General features: G+C 40.2%; 1 protein-coding gene across 3 annotated transcripts in view; it reads right to left on the minus strand.

Moving 5' to 3' along the window:
• Nucleotides 1-665: 665 nt before the first annotated feature.
• LOC135494512 (anosmin-1-like) overlaps nucleotides 666-16,442 on the minus strand; it is a 184,297-nt gene continuing 168,520 nt past the window's right edge. Inside the window, exons 4-16 of one of the 3 annotated variants that reach the window (XM_064782557.1) lie at nucleotides 14,613-14,823; nucleotides 14,026-14,213; nucleotides 13,777-13,906; nucleotides 13,111-13,238; nucleotides 12,902-12,979; nucleotides 12,529-12,682; nucleotides 12,173-12,301; nucleotides 11,722-11,834; nucleotides 11,045-11,059; nucleotides 9,531-9,702; nucleotides 8,831-9,060; nucleotides 8,251-8,401; nucleotides 666-8,006 (exon numbers count right to left, since the gene is read on the minus strand). In XM_064782557.1, the coding sequence (XP_064638627.1) occupies nucleotides 7,849-8,006; nucleotides 8,251-8,401; nucleotides 8,831-9,060; nucleotides 9,531-9,702; nucleotides 11,045-11,059; nucleotides 11,722-11,834; nucleotides 12,173-12,301; nucleotides 12,529-12,682; nucleotides 12,902-12,979; nucleotides 13,111-13,238; nucleotides 13,777-13,906; nucleotides 14,026-14,213; nucleotides 14,613-14,823 (1,857 nt within the window). In that variant the 3' untranslated portion in view covers nucleotides 666-7,848. Of the gene's footprint in view, nucleotides 8,007-8,250; nucleotides 8,402-8,830; nucleotides 9,061-9,530; nucleotides 9,703-11,044; nucleotides 11,060-11,721; nucleotides 11,835-12,172; nucleotides 12,302-12,528; nucleotides 12,683-12,901; nucleotides 12,980-13,110; nucleotides 13,239-13,770; nucleotides 13,907-14,025; nucleotides 14,214-14,612; nucleotides 14,824-16,442 lie in introns of all 3 variants that reach the window. The other 2 variants (XM_064782556.1, XM_064782559.1) reach the window with 2 other exon arrangements.

The following is a 16,442-nucleotide window of genomic DNA, read 5'->3' on the forward strand; positions in this document are numbered from 1 at the left end:
CCCAACCCTACCTAATCAAGGGTTCTCTTGGAGTAGTCCATGCATCTAGGGACAGCATTAGTCTTAAGTAGAGCTTCTGGTTAGCTGTTACCTTAAAGACAGGCCTCTGTACCTGACTATGGTAGCTAATGATCTCTTCTCAATGAAGTATGGATACTTAAGATATATCTACTACACCGACTGTCAAGAAATGCTGTATTGAGTGACTGAGCATCCTCCTCCTTAGCCTTGGGGAAAATGTGTCTCAATTTCACCATGGTAAATCCACAATTCACAATGGTAAACCGGTGTTGTCTGCTAGATTGGTCATTATCATTATCATTGACGGCGTCGTAACCCTATTTTGGGTTTTTGCCAGAGGTATGGAGTCCACTATAGATTACTGTCCACCTATGTGCGATTGTTTATTTGTCCTGGCATAGACACTCAGGAACAAAGGACCACTGCTTTTAGTCTCATCCGACAGACCCTCCAGTATTTCATGTGGCACTTCACCTGTCACATGAGATGATTGTGGTTACTCATGAGCTCAGCCACAATTGATTAGGCCTACAGTGTCTCAAGTTAAAGACATCGTGAGTGTGCCTTGGTACTTAAGTCCCAACAATGATGGAATGACCTCACTAAGGTGTCCCAGTGTTTAAATGAAGGAACAAACACAAAAATAGAAGAAATGTACAAAATTTATTTTCTTATGAAACGTGTAATATTCCTTTGAACAACTACAGAATGACCATTTACAGTGAAGTTCCATACATGTACAGCTAAGACCATTCAAGTAAGATAAAGTGGCACAATATAGCCCTGGTACAATGACATCGAGCCATGTAGAAAACACCTGGCAGTACACAGTGATACACAAATGGGCTATTATTGTATCACCTTACCTTAGCCTACATGTATCACCCCTCAACCCTCCCAGATGCACAATACCTTGGCCTAGTCCTATCTAACAGAGCATGTGAAGGCCAAGAAAACATATTCATATTCCCATACATGCATCATAAACATGTGAATTGTGGTCGTTTTGCCCCACAGTTATTATTAGCATCAGTCCCATAGTATTTTCCCTTCTTTGGAGTGCTAGAATTTGATATCACCGAAGTGGAGAGCATGTTGTCAAAAAGTGACTTTGAAGTCCAAAAAAATGTGAAAACTGTCAATGACAGTATTAAATCTGACAATTCTTACGTTTGCTTATAAATCTCTAATGAAATAAAATCAAACCACCACAAGGATACCCTCTTGGATATATATCATTAGAAATACAGCAAATACAATGCTTTTAAAACGTAAGTCAGGCCACAGAAGAGCTTAACAACCGTGGAGTGAAAAGTTTAGTGGGGCAAAACGACCAAACACCTCATCATGTCCACCTCCTGCTCTGTGTTATTCGTTTCCTCATCCCCATTTAGGTCTCACGCTGTAGCACATAAACCAATAGACAACTCTTTACATCATAATACAGACACCTAATAACAGTCCACATGCAGACCCTATTTTTATAAAAGATTCTGTAATATGTGAAATATACATGACTGAATTCTTGAGTTATCAATCAACGGTTCCAATAACAGTTCAGGCAAATACTAAAGCAGGGTGCATACCTAGCAATTAACTGACATTGTCTAGGAGACAAAATCAAACTTGTTAATTTTTTTCAGCCATTGTATGGTACAACAGACCCAGCACACCTGGTAAATCAGTGTATGAGCATGGCCTTCTTAGAATCAAAGGTATGCATCTGGTTTTATCGCGAATCAAGGTGTGCCCTGTGTATGCTGTATAGAAAATCAAGGGGTGCACCCTGCTTTACAGAGAGAAAGTTAACGTAAAAATTTGATGTCCTCTGCTGTACTGAAAATCAAGTTGTGTGCATGCCCTGCTTTACTAAAATCAACGTATGCACCCTGCTTTATCGAGAACATGCCAAATATGAAATATCAGAAGCCAAAGAAGCACGCGCGATCAGGCTAAAGCTAAGTTCAGAGTATATTGGTATTTCTTGAACGAAATTGTTATTCAAACTTAGCTAAAGATATATCATCATAAATACCATCTCATGTTTTGCTCTAAATGCATCAAAGGCTAACCACTCAGATCCCAATTTAAAGTATTATATGAACCAGTTACTTTCAACACTTGCTAGTTAGTCTGCATGTTAACTGGCATTGCACAATTAACGGTGTATTAGTAGCATATAAACAATATTTACTATATAAAGCTGATATTTTCTGTTTACTGTGGTTGCTATGACAACTAGTGATCCAAGGAATATGACTGATCACAATTCCTATTCGTTGTAATGGTTGCCATGGTTAGAGCATTTGCCTAGTAACAGTCACTATGACTACAGCATTGCCTAGTTAGCAGTGCCTGGCTACCGGGCACAAGATTTAAATAATCCCTGATGAAATTGCATTTTATTGACACAAACCGAACATTTCAAAATAGTAGAACATTATGAACATATTGCCACTATTTCACTAGGCGTGTTAAAAAACTCTACGAAGGGCCACCTGTTTTGTCCGCACACCCAAATAGGCAAGTTTAACCCAAAAATGCAGATGTTTGAACCTATGATACAAGAAATAGTAAATAAAAGCTATGTATTTTCAATACATGGGGTGTACAAACTTTAGATGGCCCTATAGTGCTATTAACATGCACGAAATATTGACAAATATCTAACGCCAGACTAAGACCAGCAAGATATCTGCCATGTCCTTGAGTCTAAGATTTACTCACGAAATAAGTTAGAAGGACTCAAAAGTGCTTTTGGGTGAATTCTTAGCGCAACACAGTCTAACTATAGAGAGACAGATTCTGTCTGAAAATCTCGAAAAACCCCATATTTTTCATATTTTTATGACAAAACTGCTCGGAGTCCTTAGAGGTTAGTTGTGTCATTTATTAAACATATTGCATGAAAAACCTAACTAATACTATTCTTAGTTGTGCACAGTGTGACACAGGTGTAAAACGTACAGAAAACACCTGAATTCTTTAAAAGTTTCAAATGTGTCGAATGAGCGTATGGGTAAACAGTATCACTGAATTCAAGTTTGAAGACCACACAGTACATGTTTTCAACCCACCCGCATGATGGGTAGTTTGCTAGCGTACTTAAATACCTCATGCTCAGCTTTAGTTGAAGTTGGTTTGGTGCTATTTCACCAGACTAAATTTGTCAAATCAACATGGAGCAGTGGCTGCCAAAAATGTGGAGCTTCATATTACGATGTTTAAAGAATTCAGACATTTTCTAAGCGGAAAAACTACACAAATCCTGCTAGCTATTCATGTTGTACTTTATATCCATGTTCATAATAAATGCAGTGTTAGCGCTGAACTTTCGGCACCATGATCTTTATAACTCGCTTATTTACAAAAATATATACACATTTCGTAAAAACAACAAATGACCAAATACATGTACAAATTAGTTCCATTGACAGGCACAAGATGGCACTGTGTAATTACTCGCGACAGCTTGTTGGGTGGCGCCCTCATTAGTTTAACCTAACACTATGTCACCAAATTTATAACGTCCAGGAAATGTTTATATTTCTAATCCAAAAATGCAAGAAGCTATATGGAAATTCTAGATAGAGTGTGAATTTAAAGATTGCACAAAAAGTGAAAAGAACTTATATCAGTTGCTGTCTTGGGCCAAGCTAACATTTCACACAGAAATTAATTAGAAAGTCTGAGGCTCATCCATGCAAATTCAATAGTATTCTAAGTGCAATTTAGTGTGCAGCATCTGATGTACAACTAAGTGTGAAATGATGCACAAGTAAAGCTTTGACCGATTTTTACATTAACCCTTGAAACTGAAGGTCATCATGCAGCCAAAATACAAGACCAGCTCAGGCTTCAATATCAGAATACACTGATCTGGGCCAAATGATAGACAATTCTCTGCGATGACGTTTTGGCTTTGAAGTTAATTGATAATTTGAACAACATTTCTGGGTTATAGCATCAGTCTACATTGCTGTGAGAATTCTTGTTCAATGACCATCCATTCCAAAAAGGGTTGAACCAAATATACATCTCGTGGTTCAAGTTAAGTCAGAAAAAAGAGTGACATTTCTCACATTTAGAAGCCACTACATTAAGAAGAATCGCAATCAAAACGGCAGCACAAAATTGCATATTTTTCATAATTCCATGGCATTGGAACATTGAGGGTTAATCCCTCTATTTTTCCGGTTATAAACATCACATGCAGACAATGAAATCATTCATATATGTGTGAATACTATAAACACGAGAATATAAGGTACCATTGATATTTTTCAACAAATCATGTACTATATAACCTCTCATACATAATGGTGAAAGCCCCCCTGCCCATACAGTGGCACACATTCCTCAGATACACCTTATATATGTCACTCATACTTATTTATTTTCAACCACTTCTATAAAAGACGTTAATCAGTTGGCTACGGCTCTCCACAGCGTCATTCACAGCGATGACGAAGTGTACTTACATTACGTAACGCGTCGTTCCGTAATTGACGTCGACCGTAGCAATTGCTTCATCACCCACTGGACTAGAACTGCAGTCTACTGTGGTGAAATGGTTAAAACCCAAAACAAATTATCAGTGAAGGTAACACATTACAGAGGTGTCCAAGTCAACTACGACTGGGGTTTGAGCCCCTATATTTACTTCCAATTGCCCAATACTGCATTACAATCGTCAAAACAGTGATCGAAGGCATTGTTCCTATACAAATGATTGAGACACTTAGTGGGAGATATATCATTAAAGTTGCTCACGATCCCTCAAGAATTTAAGATTTAACAATTAATTACCATATTATCACTGTATTGTGCACTACCACATTTGGCTATAAACACTGATTGCAGTAACACCATGAATATGAACTGATCGCCTGATTTATACAATGGAACTAGAGCTAAATTGACTGAAGAAACAGTCACGGAACTTGTGCAACACCGGGAGCCTTTGACGGCTAAATCAGCACTGTGTTTAGCTGGCAGAAGTTTGAAAACAATTCCCATATTTCATATCAAGTTGCGCATGCACATGAATAAGTATACCTGGTTACTGCTTGTCTGCACTGATCCGAATGCACATCCAAAACTGTACAAAATTTGAGAAATATGCCGACTTTTGGCGAGCATAGTGTTACTTTTGAGTCCTCAAAGTAATATTCGGCGATCCTACATGTAGCGTAGTGTGAAAGAGTTGACAATGATATAAACATTTCACACAATTTTTTTGCATCGCCATATTTAAAAAACATTTTCATGCTGGAAGAAAAAAGTATTTTGCTACGTGTTGACCTTTATAATCACATCGGAAGGTGACGGAACTATGCCCCTAAAGCCATGATATCTTTATATGCCGAACAGATGAGCACTTCCGTAAAGTTACATCCAACACCAATCAACACGATCGAGACGTTTTGAGCACGGAACTAAGACCACAACAAGGATCTTGGTTCTCTTAACTGACTGGTAGGCCTACGTGTGCCGCTGAGCGAGGCCTCTGTGTGCCGCAGAGCAAAGACCAGAGATCCCGAGATGTTTGCACTTTATCTGATAACGAGAGGTAACTGGTTAGACAATGGACTATAGTTTTGTGTTTAGATCATATGGCACAACGAAAAAAGAAAATAATTAAAATGCCGGATAACCAATAAAAGGATACGCCATTTGTACAATCTAGTGGTCCAGGAAAATAGAAATACACTTATATGAAGTGCCGTAGTGCAATTTGATAATTGTATTCATGCCGACATGCACCGACAATGTTGAAATTTATATTCAGTACACATTTATGTAATTGGAAATTTTCAAATTCAATTTCAAATTTTTAACAAATGACATAGGCCTTTAAAGCTCAGACCGATGTATTTAAATAAAACAACAGATTCACTACACTAAAATAAATATTCATGGCACATAAGCCATTCTAAAAACGCAAATTAAAATTTCATCATCAGATTTCCGACAGAAATGTTACTGCCTCAAAACAATTATGACCACTGAGAAAATTTTCAATTCTAAACACGGGTTGAAAGTCTCAGAATATGCATCATTAACAGTAATGAAGTCACCCCACTTGCCAATAATATAGGGCAAATCCTTTCCTAGGGATATATTTTGACACTTAGGGACTTTAGAGTTTATACACGCCATTGAAAAGACATCTAAAACATCCTGAATCTGATGAACAATTTTCTAAAATCTAACTTGGAATACACTTTTTACAAATCTTGTACAACTTTACAAACAAACTGGTGATATCCTCATCCTCACACAACTCACATTTGGTAAATACTATTTACTACATTATGTGGCCTACACATGTACACTGTGTCAAAATGCATTATAGTTATTTCGGCTGATTTTACAGCAGTCAATAACAAACACACTGAAAATATGGAGATTTAGTCATGATTTTCATTCTTCACTACATTTCGATCCTCCCAGAATATCTCAAATAGTGTCTTGATTGTGCTCTGTTTGCTATTAACATAATCAGTATCAATTTAATTGAATTTTGTTTGAATTTAATTGAATACCCATTGGGTCTGCATATTACCCGACATGACCCGAATCAACCTACAAATGACATTGAACCAGCAATATTTAACTGGCCATAATTGGTGAGCCAGTGTTGCATCAAATCACATGCAGGTTAAGGTTCCTAACCATCACTAGCATTCATGCATTAACCCTTGCCTAACCATGGTTGTACTGCATATAAGCAGTCACAGAACTGGCTGTATACCCAGCAGTGCCGTGAATCCCACTTTTAGTAGAAGCCAATCACCGCAAGAACTAAATGTGTTCTAGAAGTTTTTCTCCACACTGCAACGGTTCTGGTGGTTGTTCATCGGGGTTTCAAAAACATTTCTTTTTCAAGATTCATTTTTTCCTCATGTGACAGGGGGCACCAGTAAAATGGTTAATTCACTGATACAACAATGGCTCACCACAAGATTGCACAAATAGTTACACCATCAGTTTATTAATTGCAAATACCGTCCGTGTCCTGTTTACCTTAACCTAGTAACCATAACCATGTGATTCAGGATAGCAACCATATACATTTCACCATGGTAACCATGGTTATGAAGAAACTCATCCCGGCAACCATGCATTGTTACCATACAATCACCAACCATAAAATCTCCATGGCAACCATACATTTACTAAAGGTAACCTTGCAATTTCACCATGGTAACCATGTAGTTACCATGACAAACCACAAAACCAAGGTTACCGTTATGCTTACCGTTGATACCACATAGCCATGCACTTCATGGTTTCATTAATACTCAGTTGGACTAAAGTCATGTACAAAAATATCTTATCAGTTGAATAAATATCACAAAGTATCCAGAACGCCACCAAACGAGCTGTCGTCATAGTAACCAAGTCAAACAAATAATCAACAAGTCAGTGGCGGACCTACAGGTGGTGTCTAGGGTGACAAAGACCATAATCGTTTTTGCTCGGTTGATAGTTTCGAAATTTCTGTTGAGTAAAAAATGAGCACTAAGGGATTACTCTTGATTTGACCCGAGTGAAAAAGGACAAGTTTCTAATCAAGACCCAATTCTACTGCGAAATCATGCGGGTCATTCTCACGAAGAAGAATGTTAATTTCATATTGGACCAATGACTTTATCAGGACCGATATGCTGCTTGACTTATTCTTAGTTCATGCCGTCACTGGCAAACTGGAAAATTATTACTGGCTTGAATCTATGATGATTTAGGCACATTACCAGCAAATGAACTCTTTTATCACCCCAGACACCGAGACCTTCTCTCTCACATCCGCCTCAAGAAGTTTTATAAAGTTACTATGCTTATTAGTAGTGGGAAAAGAAAGCACGCTATTGACCCTGTTGACTTGGTAGCTGCAGAGGTGCCCTCTTTTACAGGGTCTTTCGTCTCGAGGTGACGGTATACATTGTCCTCTGCTGTGTTGTCATCTCCCTCTATAGGATCTAAAAGAAGAATGAAGATAGGATTGTTTCCGATTCAAAGTGTATTCAAAATACAGTAGGACCCTCAGCGCTGTCCTTATCAGAGAGGTGTCCTGATTACAGAGGTCCAATTGAATGGAAACAACCAACTTGAGTCCAAAAATAGTGTCCTTAGTAAACAGGGTGTCCTTAACAGAGAGGTGTCCACAAGTGAGGTTATGCTGTATTTGTAATTTTAACTTTCATGAAGGGGCTAACAACTCACCTCGACTCCTCCCGACTTTGAACAGAGTCAGTTGCGGCGTCGTGAAGTAAACCTGCTCCTTCGTGCCCGGACCGATGTCTGACATGGCCTGGACTTGCACCATATAGTCTGTGCCTTCCTTTAGCATAGGTATACTGAACTGCCTTGTACTCTGCGAAAGATACAAAGAAAATATGGTCAAATCCCACTTTTTTAGGTAAAAATTGCCAATGGATAGTACCCCCAGGTATATGGCACGGCTTAACCCAGCAGCCATGAGAGAATTCCTTTATGGCCCAGTAGTTGGCGCGTTGGCCCCAGAGTGGAAGTTAAGCAACGTTGAGCGCGGTCAACCTTTCGATCGGTGACCGGCGCATACAATACAGCCAATACCATGCAGTGGAGTAGGGCTATACAATGTTAAACTTCTGAAATGTACGGCCGGTCGGACACATTAACTGATCAAAAACATTTGATATGAATTCTTTTTCGAAGGCACCTTTAATTTCATTCTTTGAATTGAGAAAGCTTTCCGTTCATCATTCATTTATAGTGAGATAGTGTGTTACAGAGAAAGATCAACTATGAAGACACTCCTTACCCTTGGAATAACTTTGGTTAATTCAGTATTTTTATCTATGATTGGCAAATCTCTGTTATGAAATGAGGGGAACCCCGACGGCTCCTCTAACCGGGATCCCCAGACGATCCGGTATCCCGTGATCGGTCGGTCCGAGTACGGCTCTTTCCACGTGATCAGCGCAGTGATGTTGCGATTCGTGATGAGGAACTTTGAGACAAGGTCTACTGGCTGCTGAGGTACATTGGGTGCTGAAAAAGATGTATCAAAAAGTTAATGATAAGCACTCTGTGATACAGATTTATATCAGCTGTCAAAGATGTCAAATCTAATGCATCTTTCAGGTGATAAAATGTACCCGATTCAAGGGGAGCATACCTATGTTCCCCGGTACCTATGTTCCCGGGGAACATAGGTACCTCTTGGGGGAAGATAGGTACTGGGGAACGTAGGTACCTCTTGGGGGAAGATAGGTACTGGGGAACATAGGTACCGGGGAACATAGGTACCTCTTGGGGGAAGATAGGTACCGGGGAACATAGGTACCTCTTGGGGGAAGATAGGTAATGCGGAACGTAGGTACCTCTTGGGGGAAGATAGGTACTGGGGAACATAGGTACCGGGGAACATAGGCACCACTTGGGGGAACATAGGTACCGGGGAACATAGGTACCGGGGAACATAGGTATGACCCCGATTCAAGAATGTCCAATCTCCTTACCATTCGTAGGGCAGTCTGGCTGCGTCTTCCCCACCACTAAGACGTCTGTACAAGATGGTGTATAGAACTGAACATGTGACACGGGGCCTTGGATACCGTTACTATTCACTGGCTCCACCTTGACGTTGTAGCGACAGTCAAAACGAAGGTCGTACACATCAAATTTTTCATTCTGAAGAAGTGGAGAAAAATTCATATTATGGAGATAAACAGAAAAAGCTGACTGTGTGTTGTTTCTGTTGATTTCACAAACAACTTCTTCTGGATACAGAATATCACGAACACCACAAGAACACTGACTTTTGACAACACTTTTTATCATCAAAAACGACTTTCCGAATTTCGCTAAAAAGCTGGTCAAGTCCTCGTTCTTGTTTGTAGTTGATTCCTCTTCTTTTTTATAATCATTTCGGTAAACTTGGCAAGTTTCTTAAGTTGACAACACAGTTATTTGTATGAAGACGGAACGAACACTTGTCTTCACATAACTACACAATAGCAGCGCTGCAGGCAATCCCCACAACAGACGAGGCCCTCAGTGCATCAGCAACATAAAAAGCACAACATCAATTCGAAAGCTTAATGTATTATTACTCTAATTTCACCGCTCTAAGACCGTTTTGAAATATTCAAGGCTGGTCTCAAATGAGCACATGGTTCTTTCATGCCATTCAACATGTTCAGTTTGGATAGACAATGCGTTTTAATCAGCAACGTTTTTTCCATTGGGCATGAGGTCATGTTTTGCTTGGCTTTTGGTCGATTTCTGATTGATTAACAAAGCGGTCTTAGATCAGTGAAACTAGAATATATATATGCTTGATCCTCAGTCAATCAGTGGGAAATGAGCCATGGAAATGTATATTCTACTTTAAGCAAATAAAGTTCAATGCAACCGACGCTCGGCCAACTAGATCATCCCAGGCCAGCCTCAAGCAATGAAATCTACTATAAAAAGCTAACTTTTTTGCACATCACAAAAAGAGAGGCCCGAATATTTGGCAGTATACAGAAATCAAATTAAGCCAAGTCTAGGATCAGGAGCAAAGCAATGCTACCGGAACAAAACACGCTAAACTTTGGTGGTAACTTTGCCACTCTTCAAGATATCGGCCAAAAGACAGATAACATGGATGGTCAAAGTGGAATTTCTACTGCCACAATCTTTTTTGTCTTTGGGAGATATTTCAAGAAAGGGTAAAGATAGCGCACTTTTGGCAAAGTTAACGCATGTTATCAATATCCAACAGCTGAAGCCAAACCAAGGTAGCTTGCCCAAAAGATGATTCTGACAGATGTGTACTCATCGGAGAAGTCGTCAACTTTAGTTCTCAGCATCATGTAGGTAAACAGTTTCAACACTCCTAAATGAGACTCTATGGTCAATCGCCTAAACAATTTGATTGGGTCAATAAGCGATGCTGAAATGCACATCAAAGTTGGGGACAACATGCATATATGAACCCGTTAACATTGAACATGCCAATTAACACCAAGACATTGTTGACAGTTACCTCCAACTCCGTGGCCTAAGGTGAAAGTGAAAAGATATGAATATTTTTTTACATGAATGAAAAGGTTTTGAAAGTGAGAAAACTGTAATTAAAGGTGAATATAACTGAGATCACGACGTATTACCACTTATAAAAGTTACATGTTTTGACCAAAACCCAAATTCAAATCTTTTGCCGATTATAAAAGGCAAACATTAAAAGGAATTTCTCTGCATGATCACCCCTTGAATCTGACTGGACACATTCAGAACAGACTAGGTTTCGCCCCTCATGGTTAAACTTATTCGAAGTAAAACATTTTTCACTACCGGGCTGCGTGTATCCATAGACTGTTGGCTTGTACCATTTTTCCTTGTTCTGTGTTCCCTTGTGACTTTATGACACGTATGTTTGGCTTATTGGACGTTCCGATTAGTTGTACCAGGGATGCTTAGGGGACAAATTGGAAACAGGGCCACAAGTCACACAGCCTATGGAAACACAGCCTTATTGAAAACCCTAGTCAATCCGTGTTGTGCAAGGCATCACTTGATCCTTTAAATTGAATTAGTACTCGACAAGACAAGACAGCTGTTTTAGTTATGGTTAGTAAGAAATCAACTCTTTACGTTATTAGAATGATTTAAAGTGATAACTAAGTGTTATAGACTTATAAGGCAATACACAGTAGTACTTACATGTGTCGTGGCCGATATCGTCCTCGAGTAAGGCTCGTCATTATTTTTTACGTCGGCTAAGCAGACCTCGGGGGTCCAATGCAAGAGATATTTGTCAACATCTTTTGCAAAACCTGGAAGAAAATCAGATCAGAATTTATGAAAAGATGGAAATGGCAGATGCACGAAAGATCTGCTGGTAAGGTGTTGGTCCTTTTCAAGTGTCAAGGTGTTTAGCCCAAGTGACATCCCTTCATATGCACACAATGAAAAGCACTAAATGCACCTTGCCCATGGTCAAACAAGCAACAGAGGCAATGCCGCATGTATTAGTCATGTTCCCACTGGACAATTGAGATGACTTTCACTGCCGTACATTTTTCCATTTACCGCAGCATATCTTTACAAATATGTTTTCACTCAACATAGCAAACAGTTCTCAATAAGTGAAGATAGTATTCACGCCACTTACCTAAAGGCTTTAACCAGAACACTGTCGCTTTCAATAAACCGTTCTGGAAGTATGGTTTTCCCACCGTTACATTTCTCAGAGGACCCGGCGTGGGACCAACCTTGGCAAAGTCTACAGGTGGTGGTGATGCTGAAAAACACAAAAGATATCAAGACATTTTAACCCTGTCTTGCCCAGGGTATTGGGCCATTTGCAATCTAATGTAGAAGGAAACTGGAGAGACCAGAGGAAACCAATGCTCTTTAAGAGTTGCCTATTAGAGGAAGCACAGCCCTGACAGGGACCTCAGAGATGACCTTGATGTAAACAGTCATCTCATCCAGTAGGATGCAACGCTAGCAGAGCACAATTCTTACCATGTTGTGTGTTTTGGAATACTGGTGGTGTTAAGATGTATGTGGAAGCACTGTCACTTCTTAGTCTCTCTTCATCATAGTGGCACACAGCCTGCACCTGGACAAAATATGTCGCGTCTGGCTCCAAGTTCTTTAAAGTGAATGTCAGCTCAGTCTGCAAGAAGATGTGCATTAGAAAGGAAAGTTAGTTACAGTGAGTGATAGGCCTCAGTGGTGCACAATACAATGGCCCTTCATTCCCTGCCCCTCAGTTTGTATCAAAGGAAGGATGAATGAAACCCAAAATTGATGCACGAGTCGTCATATGGAATTCCACTAAAAGAGTTCTCAACAGCAACACTACCCGGAATTAAACGTTTGAACTGATACTTACCCCGTCTACGACCTTCTTGAACTGTTCTATAAAAGTGAGCGATGCTGTCACACCCTTCAGACGCTTACTCCAAAATACCTGAAAACAAGAATTATATCAATATCACCAACATCTGTGAAAGAAACTACGTGTATTGAGCCTCGTGCCAAAACTAAGTAACAGCGAAAGTGCTCATGAATGTTCAGTTCGGTAAGATTTATCATGCTTACCTTATATTTATCAACTGGTAAATCTGTTTTGGCCGGTGGCTGCCATTTTATTTTGACATCGACTCCTCCATCGTGTATTGTCGTCACATCCTCTGAGAGATTTTGGGGTGGGCTTGGCACCCGAGGTTCTGGTGAAAGAAAGATTAGAAATCACTAACAATGTACTGGGTTTGTTTTTCGTATTTGTGGCTGTATGTATACCGCTGGAGCATGACCATAATTCATCAGTACAAGTGTAAACAGTCATCAAATCTGTTTATCTGTTATGTAACAACATCTATTGCATCCGGACGGGATCAGTGACCTTGTATTTGTACGTGGTGGGAAACTTTGCTAAAGACATGTGCAGCTGTCAATGCAAGTATGGACTTTCCTTTTCTTTCCTCCCGAGTCAAGCAACAGGGCAAGGCGAACTCTTCAAGCAGAAAACAGACTTTAAATGAGGAATCTTTGTCCCATCTCAATCAGTGTCAATTAAAGAAACCAGTTTTCCTTGAAGAAAGATCTCCTATAACACTAAGAGCTCGAGCATGCTATTAGTAAAGTCTACCTCCTTCGTAGAAGCAATACCATCCTCGCGTTCCAAACAACCCACTTGGACACCGAGACAACAGGACGAGACGACATCGAGAGGTTAGTATCAAAGTTTGAATACAGTACCTTTACCTTCAGAGAGTTGGAAAGGGTCCGTCGACGGTGAGAACCCCATGCTACCGTTGATACTGACGGCAGCTACGCGGAACATGTACCATTTGCCCGCGTCAACTTCTCGGACTGTGGCTATAGGACGAGTTGTCTGCAGAGGAAGCATGAAGATTTGTTAGGAAAACGGTCTTTTGGCGAAACATTAATGAAATTGTCACCAGAATTGAAATTGGCATGATTTTCTTTTCATGAAGAGAAAATTGAACTCACCAGAGCAATCTGCACCCAATCAGTCATGAACTCCTCATTGAAGTCCTTCCCTGCATGCCATTTGGCTTCGACTACATATAAGACTGGTTCAGAATAGTTTCCAACATCCACCCATTCCAGGTCCACCGTCTTCGACATGCTTTTACGTCTTTCTATGATTCTTGGGCGGCTGGCAATGGTTGGAAGATCTGGAAGGTGGCGATGCATCAATAATAAGAATTTGAAAGAACTAGGTTATAACTTGAAGTTATAGTACAGTGTTGTATCAGCAACAGGACTGGTCAGAAGTGACATTACACTTTTTGTGCCAAACTCTCACTTGATTTCGCCAGGTGGCCAAGCAAATCAGGCCAGAGTTAATCCCAGATTCCATAGCACTACATAGCAACCAGGCGCATCACTCTCTCATGATGAGATGCTGGTCCATCATAGATTACTTCCAAGCTGTAACAGTTACCCATTGACACTCATGTACGGATGTGAAGTAGGGTTGGGTGTCCTGCTTGAGGGCATAAACGTGGAGAGTTGGTCTGAACCAGGGTGGAACACCCGACCTCCAGGTTATGAGCCAAGTAACCTAAACTTACTTATTAAATCTAGGACAGGTCTTTGGCAAGTACGACCACATCCATTCGAACAACACTTCTTTAACTCTGGACAGTCGCCATCTTTATCGCAGGCTTCCACGCAGGCCGCGTCGAACCCGGCCACCTGATCGGGCGGGAGGCACTCTCCAGCTTTATGGAGGTAGATGCTCTCGAGGAAATGACAAGACTCAATACACTGGTCTTCATTTTCCTGAAAGATGGAAGCAAAGATACGAAAAGATGAACTTAAGGTATAGAATTCTATAAAATTTGAAAGGTTTCGGGATACTGAAAGCAACCGTTACAAAGATTGATGTCTAATTTACCATGGTGGAATCTAAATTCACCATGGAATGAATTGGGACAGAAATATTTCACCATGGTGATCATATATGAATTGATTTTTAATGTAGCACCCTCCCTTATTGGGCTAACCAAACTGCCCCATAGAGGGTTAACATCAGAAGCAACAGTTGGCTCATAAGTGCCACTCCGAAAACATTACAGGTGAAGAGGATAATTAGCTTAGATCACGGAAAAACACTTTGTGCATCAAGTGTCGTTCAGATGAATAGATCGTTTGATCAACAGGGTCTTTAATGGAGATATCTTGATGCAAATCTCGCACTGGTTCGTCGGGAATTGTCCATTGATGTTGGCATCTGTTCTGTCACTGGAGGTCGTGAAGCGTAGGTTTTTACTTAGTTTAAAGAGTAAGCAGTCACTATTTAAACACTCTGCAGACAAGAGCTTTTAATCCCTCCAACTCACAATAATTATTGATACAATAAGTGAGATAACATCACCTGTCTGCAGGAAAAACTGGCTAGGATTGACATCTATCTCAGATGATCAGTTCTTGTTGCATGTATACTTGCAATGACTACAGCCAACAATAGACCTTGGAGTTACCAAGTAGGGTTAAGTGCCTTGCTCAAGGAGACAAAGCAAAACAGCCGGAATTTCTCCAAGGGTTGAGCCCGCTGATCTAATCACTGTACAACTTGTCTCTCTAAAATGTGACAAGTGTTCACTCATTTGGGTTGTGCAGAAAAAAATCATCACCAGAAGCACATTGTTCAAATAATAAGTTGGCAAAGGCTGAACAGAGAAGATAGAAATTGTTGCACAGCATCAAAGATTGGTATTTATTGGTAAATACGAGTACCGTATTATCACCGGAGGGGAAGTGCAACAAGCGTCAAAGATTCCATCAAAGTTCACATCAAACTATCATCATTTCCATAATTAGCCCTATGCTGGCTTGCTTCTGTCGCATCTCGATGCACCCATGCCACAATTACTTTATTATTATCGAAGCTTGTGAGGAAAGACATCGAGCCGGAGGTGATGTGTCTGATGAATTTGTGCGCCCGGCATGAGACATCTGCCTGGCTATAAACAAACGATGGATTTCCCATCATGCGTTATTGGCGTAACCACCGCAATGTCGATGATTCTATAAAGAGTGCAACAGATGATGCCCACAGGTCTTTTTAAAACTAAAGAAATGAGGAAGCAACAGCATGTCATTTCACCCTGAACCTGACAATTAATTTCAAACTAAAACAGAAGTAATCACATTGTATCCTTGCAACGGTGAGTCAGACTATAATTCAATTCTCTTCGACCCAATCAAGGTACCGCAGAGAGCTTGTCCGTGCTCATCCTGGCTGACTGTAGAAATCTAAACTGTTGCGTATGGTGATGATCTGAGAGGCAAGTCCAACCTTTCTTTGACTGTGCCATGCATGAATTACCTGCTACACAGCAACTAGCACTGACTGACCTTGTCCAAATTTGGGGACAAAAGTTCCTCAATCAGCCCTG

This window comes from Lineus longissimus, chromosome 10 (assembly GCF_910592395.1).
Source record: "Lineus longissimus chromosome 10, tnLinLong1.2, whole genome shotgun sequence".
Taxonomy (NCBI): domain Eukaryota; kingdom Metazoa; phylum Nemertea; class Pilidiophora; order Heteronemertea; family Lineidae; genus Lineus; species Lineus longissimus.